The following is a 7,039-nucleotide window of genomic DNA, read 5'->3' on the forward strand; positions in this document are numbered from 1 at the left end:
CAATCACCGAACCATCATATTAAACGTGCACTGAACCATCAGGAGATGCCCGAAATGTTAAATATGTCTGAATTGGACAAATCAACACTGTTTTTTTTGGGGGGGGGAGTCGGAACTGCTTTTAAGTTTGATTCTGGAACTTAAATTTTATCATTCTGCTTGGTTTAAGAGATTCTCGAGGTTATCGCATGTGCGAAAATGAAATAAAGCCACAAACACTGCCATCTCCAGGCATTTATACGCATTGCAATGTGCCCAACGATTTGTATCCAAGATGAACAGGCACACGACAATATGAGTCAGAAAAGTGAAGAAGAAAAAAATATATGGTGAAGAAATCGTTGCGGCCTGTTCCAAGTCGAGGCATGGTTGAGCAGGCCAAAAAAACATGGCGGCTTCAGACCCCAGTGAGGTTACCCAGGATACACCTTGAGAACTCAGAGTGGTGACCGACGATGTGCCTGATGAGGGATATAATTAAATAAGGCTGGCTGTTAATTATCTTCAAAAGGGGTGTTTTAATCAACCTAAACACCCAATTTTCACTCTTGCACTTCCTTGGAGTTCCCCAAGTATGCATGCAAAGTTTCAGGCTGCTCGGTTTCATGGTTTTGGAGTTATGGAGCGTGCGCACACACACGCACACTTATTCGTATAAATTAGATCTTCGGCAAGTTTTTGGAATTGCCTTTTCACGATTTATGAGAGTACTGTTTGTAATATTAAATCAAAGATAAATTTTTGGTTAATTTTACCAAAAGTAGCGACAAAAAACCAAACAATTGCAAAATCTTGATTTATAATACAATAGGGGTGAGGTGGTCTAATCATTATTTTTAAGTATAAAACGAGGTTTCTGACCTACCTTCTAAGATGTATTGCCTCAGCTGGATTGTTCAGTTGGCTGAGATTTTAGGCTTATTTTTTTTTTCCAGCTGGGTTTACATGTGAGTGAGTGGTCCAGAACCTCCCCTTTTCTATTTGCATCCAAGCCTGCAAATATGGGTATGGTGTTTCCATTAAACAGCAGAATGTTGAAGAACCCTGTGAGCAGTCATTAATCTTGCCTAATCATTTGAAAACTCCTTTGTTACTATCGTGCATAGATCTTGACAAGCTGTTGAGATCTTCACCATTCCTGGACATAATTGTGGCATGTTTCTGCATCTAATCCCCCAAAATATTCAGACATAATCAATGAAATGACCATATGTGCTCACACCCTACTCAATTGCACCCTCCTTGATGGCAAACAGGTCCATTTTCATAATAACAATTCAAACTGTCAATTAAAGAACAAATTCCCCCCTCTGTAAAACAATTTTGCATCAAGTCATTTCACAGACCACATCAAAGAATGATGCCCATCTGAGTCAAGACATAATGGATCACAAAAGGTGTGATAAAAAAAAACTTCTGAATTGTATCAAAACGATATTATCCTCTGAGCATACCTGCTTGCCGCAGCTGCTAAGACACGAGAAGTAAGGTGAGTGTCCCAGCTTCCGGCACCTTCTCTCCTGCACACCAGTCGATGGAGCTTCAAGTTTCCAACACCACCAGTTTCATTCTCTACTTCCAAACTTAGTCCTGGCTCACTGGACACCTACATGAGAAGTTAGGTTGTGGTGAAACATGAGAATTAAAACAAAAAGAAACAAGAGCGCAAGTGAGCACAATATACACCTGAAAAAGTCCCTGTGACACACACACACACACACACACACACACACACACACACACACACACACACACACACACACACACACACACACACACACACACACACACACACACACACACACACACAATTATATATTCAAACACATCAATTTATGAAGAACAAGAAGGTATATACAGAATTGTGCGACATGGAAAACAGCATCCTGGTTGCCATAGCAACCACTTTAGATGACGAACGTATGTCGCGACACACCGTCTCCACAGTCTGTACCTATGTACCAAATATGAAACGTGAAAGGGTGAAAACTTTGAGGTGAAGTGCGAGACAAGAATGGACGGACAGACAGACAGAGACAGACGGACGGACGGACATCACAAAATACGGCCCGATATATATATATATATATATATATATATATATATACATATATATACATATACATACATATATATACATATATATACACATATATACATATATATACACATATATATATATATATATACATATACATACATATATATATACATATACGCACATATGTACATATACATACAGACATACATATATATATACATGCAATATAATTATAATACATACATATATATACATACATATTATATGCATTATATTATACGCTAATAATATGCATATGTAATACATATACATCGTATATAATATATATATATGCATATATATAATAATATATATACATATATGTATATGTATGTATAATAATAATATGTACGTATATTACATTATTATTATATATATGCATGTATATATATGTAATACGTATATAATACATATATACATATATATATGCATATGTATATATATATATATAATAATACATTACATATATATATATATATGCATTATTATTATTATACATATGTATGCATGTATATATATGTATGCATGTATATGTATATATGCGTATATATATGTATGCGTATATATATTACGTATTATATGTAATACGTAATAATACACATAATAATAATAGCACATAATATATACATATATATATATATACATGTATATATTGCATGTAATTAGTGCACGTATTATATGTAATACATATATGCATATGTATTAATACATAATAATATGCATGTAATACATATGCATATATATTGCACGTATGTACATATGTATATATGCATATATGTATTGCACGTAATACATAGTATATAATACATAATACATAATACGTATATATATATACACATATGTATGTATATATACATATACATATATATATATTATTATGCATATACATATATATATACATATATACATATATACATGTAATACATATGTATATGTACATATGCATGTACATATATAATACGTATGTAATATATAATATGCACATGTATGTATACATATGTATGCATGTATGTATGCATGTAATAATGTATTATATGTATATGTGCAATATGTAATAATATGCATACCAATATATTACATACATTACATATATACGTATACATGTATTATATATACATATACATGTGTGTATGTATGCGCGTAATACATATATGCGTAATATGTGTCTTGCATGTATATAATACATATGTACGTATGTAATATATACATATGTATACGTATGCGTATGCATGTATATATATATATATATATACTGTATGCATATGCGTAATAATAATAATATGCCACATATGTGTAATACATGCGTATAATAATAATAATATGTAATATATTGTGTATGTGTATGCGTGTAATGACAATAATATATATATGTGTGTGCCATATACATATGGTGTGTGCGTGTGTGTGTGTGCGTGTAACAATATATGTAATACATGTGCGTATGTGTGTGTGTGCGTATGTGTGTGTGTGCGTATGTGTGTGCGTATGTGTGTGTGTGTGTGTAATGCGTATGTACATGTGTGTGACGTGTGTGTGTGTGCGTGTCATTGCGCATACATTACATACACATGTGTGTGTATGTGTGTAATAATGTCTGTATGTGTGTGTGTATGTGTGTGCGTATATGTATGTGCGTATCTGTCTTATATATTATTATGTATGTGTGTGTATGTGTGTGATTATGTATGTATGCGTAAGATATGTGTGTGTAAGTATTCATGCTGCGTAGTATTATGTGTGCGTGAAAATGTGTGTGTGTGTGTACATGCATTGTGTGTGTGTGTGCTGTGTGTGTGCGTAATGTGTTATATATGTGTGTGTGTGTGTGTGTGTGTGTGCGTGTGTGTGTGGACGTGTGTGTGTGTGTGTGTCGTGTGCGTGTGTGTAATGTGTGTGTGCGTGTGCGTGCGTATATGTGTGTGTGTGTGTGTGTGTGTGTCGTATGCGTACATTGTGTGTGTGTGTGTGCGTATGCGTACGTATGTGCGTGATACATGTGTGTGCGTATGTGTGTGATTATATATGTGTGCGTATGTGTGTGTGTGCGTAATGTGTGTGTACATATGTGTGCGTATGCAGTAATATGTGTACATGCGTGTGTGTGTATGTGTGTGCATCGTACGTATTGTGTGTGCGTATTAATATTAAGTAATATTATGCGTATATAGTACATGCGTAATGTATGCGTATGTATGCGTATGTGTGTGTATGTGTACATACGTATATGCATGTGCGTATGTGTATGCGTACATGCATGTATGCGTATGTATACATGCGTAGTATATGCGTATGTGTATGCGTATATAATGCGTATGTATGTGCGTACATATATGTGTGTACAGTGTGTGCGTGTGTGCGTGTGTGTGTGTGCGTGCGTGCATGTGTGTATATGCGTGTGTGTGTCATGTGTGTGTGTGTGTGCGTATATATGCGTATGTGTGCGTATATTATGCGTATGCGTATGTGTGTGTGCGTGTGTGTGTGCGTATATGTGTGTGCATGTGTGTGTGTGCGTATGTGTAATGCGTATGTGTGTGTATGCGTATGTGTGTGTGTGCGTATGTATGCGTACATGACGTACGTACGCATACACACACATGTGTGTGTAATACGTACACGTATGTGTCGTATGACATGTGTGTGTGTACATGCATGTGTAATGCGTATGTGTGTGTGCGTATGCGTATGTGCGTGTGTGTGTACGTATGTAATAATATGCATATTACTACATAATACACACATACGTATCATGTGTGCGTATGTACATACATGTGCGTATACACGTATGTGTGTGTGTGTATATGTGTGTATGCGTGTGTGTGTGCATGTGTGTGGCCACATGCGTATGTGTCGTAGTAACACACACACACATGTATGCGTACTACACACATACACATGTGTGTGCGTAGTAATGCGTATGTGTGTGTGTGTGCGTATGTGTGTGTGTGTGCATGTGTGTGTGTGTGTGTGTGCGTACATTATTACTATTACATGCGTATGTATGTGTGTGTGTAATGCGTATGTAATGCGTATTATGTGTGTGTGCGTATGTGTGTGTAATGTGCGTAGTAATAATGTGTGTAATGCGTAGTAATAGTAATGATACATATGCGTATGTTCAATAGCCACATTAATATATACGTATGTGTGTGTATGCGGTAATATTATTACATGTGCGTGCGTGTGTGTGTGTGCGTGTGTGTGTGTGCGTGTGTGTGTGTGTGTGTGCGTATGTGTGTGTGTGCGTGTGTGTGTGTGTGCGTGTGTGTGTGTGTGTAATGCGTATGTGTGTGTGTGTGCATGTGTGTGTGCATGTGTGTGCGTAATGTGTCAATAATGCGTATGTGTGTGTGCGTATGTATATATGTGTGCGTATGTGTGTGTGCGTATGTGTATGTATGCGTACACATGTATATAGTATATGCGTATTACATGTGTATGCGTATAATAATATGTGCGTAATATGTGTATATGCATGTATGTACATATATATATGCGTAATAGTAATAGTATATACGTATATAATACATAATAATATGTAATACATACATATATAATAGTATGTGTATGTGTATGTATATATGTACATATATGCGTATATTATTTATATATATATGTATGCATGTACATATGTATGCAATACATTATATGTGTGTATGCGTATGTGTGTGTGTGCGTATGTGTGTGTATATATATGCATATTATTAATGTATGTATATATTACATGTGTGTGTGTGTGCGTATGTGTGTGTGTGTGCAGTACATATGTATGCGTACATGTGTGTAGTATATGCGTAATATTATGTGTGTGTGTGAAGCATGTGTGTGTGTGTGTGTGCGTATATGTGTGTGTGTGTGCGTGTGTGTGTGTGCGTAGTACATGTGTGTGTGTGTGTGCATTGTGTGTGTGTGTGTGCGTGTGGTACATGTGTGTGTGCGTGTGTGTGTGTATTGTGTGTGTGTGCGGTAATGATGTGTATTTCATGTGTGTGTGTGTGTGCGACACACATGTGTGTGTGTGTGCGTGTGTGTGTGTGCGTGTGTGTGTGTGTGCGGTAATGATGATGTGTGTGTGTGTGTGTGTGTGTGTGTGTGCGTGCGTGCGTCGTGCGTGTGTGTGTGTGTGCGTGCGTGTGTGTGTGTGCGTGTGTGTGTGTGTGTGTGTGTGTGTGTGTGTGTGTGGTACATGTGTGCGTGCGCGGTAATGTGTGTGTGTGTGTGCGTGATATATATATAACGTGCGTGTGTGTGCGTGTGTGCGTGCGTGTGCGTGTGTGTGTGTGCGTGTGTGTGTGTGTGTGTGTGTGTGTGTGTGTGTGTGTGTGTGTGTGCGTGTGTGTGTGCGTGTGCGTGTCGTGTGTGTGTGTGCGCGTGTACATATGTGTGTATGCATACGTATATATGCGTATGCGTAGTAATGATACATGACCGTAATAATAATGTGATGTATTATAATATGCATGTATGTACATACGCATGTCGTGTAATACGTATGTATGCGTATATTAGCATGTAATATGCGCATATGGATGTAATACGTATGTATGCGTATGCAATATATGCGTATGTACATACATGTACATATATGTAATATGCATGTATACGTATGCGTATGTATGCGTATATGCCTATATGCGTATGTATTATGCGTAATAATACATTACATAATACATATGTATATGCCTTACATACACATATATAATACGTATGTATACGTATGTATGCATATGTGGTAATAATTATATGTATATGCGTATGCATGTATGTGTATGCATGTATGCGTAATGCATGTATGGGTATATGTGTGTGCGTATGTGCGTAATACGTATGCTGCGTATGCATGTGTATGTCGTATGTGTGGCATGTGCGTGTATGGTGTGTGTGTGTGCGTATGTGCGTATGTGCATGTGTGCGTGTGTGCGTACGTATGTGTGTGTGTGTGCGCGTATGTGTGTGTGC

At 36.9% G+C, this 7,039-nt stretch overlaps 1 protein-coding gene across 6 annotated transcripts in view; it reads right to left on the reverse strand.

The window, feature by feature from the left end:
- HIRA (histone cell cycle regulator) overlaps positions 1 to 7,039 on the reverse strand; it is a 264,562-nt gene that overhangs the window by 129,358 nt on the left and 128,165 nt on the right. For all 6 annotated transcript variants that reach the window (XM_085864316.1, XM_085864313.1, XM_085864312.1 and 3 more), the window contains one exon: positions 1,455 to 1,606. In XM_085864316.1, coding sequence (XP_085720442.1) covers positions 1,455 to 1,606 — 152 coding nt within the window. The remainder of the gene's footprint in view (positions 1 to 1,454; positions 1,607 to 7,039) is intronic.

The sequence above is a fragment of the Eptatretus burgeri genome, chromosome 18 (genome assembly GCF_056783735.1).
Source record: "Eptatretus burgeri isolate ZD-2024b chromosome 18, Ebu_testis_v1, whole genome shotgun sequence".
In the NCBI taxonomy this organism is placed as follows: Eukaryota; Metazoa; Chordata; class Myxini; order Myxiniformes; family Myxinidae; genus Eptatretus; species Eptatretus burgeri.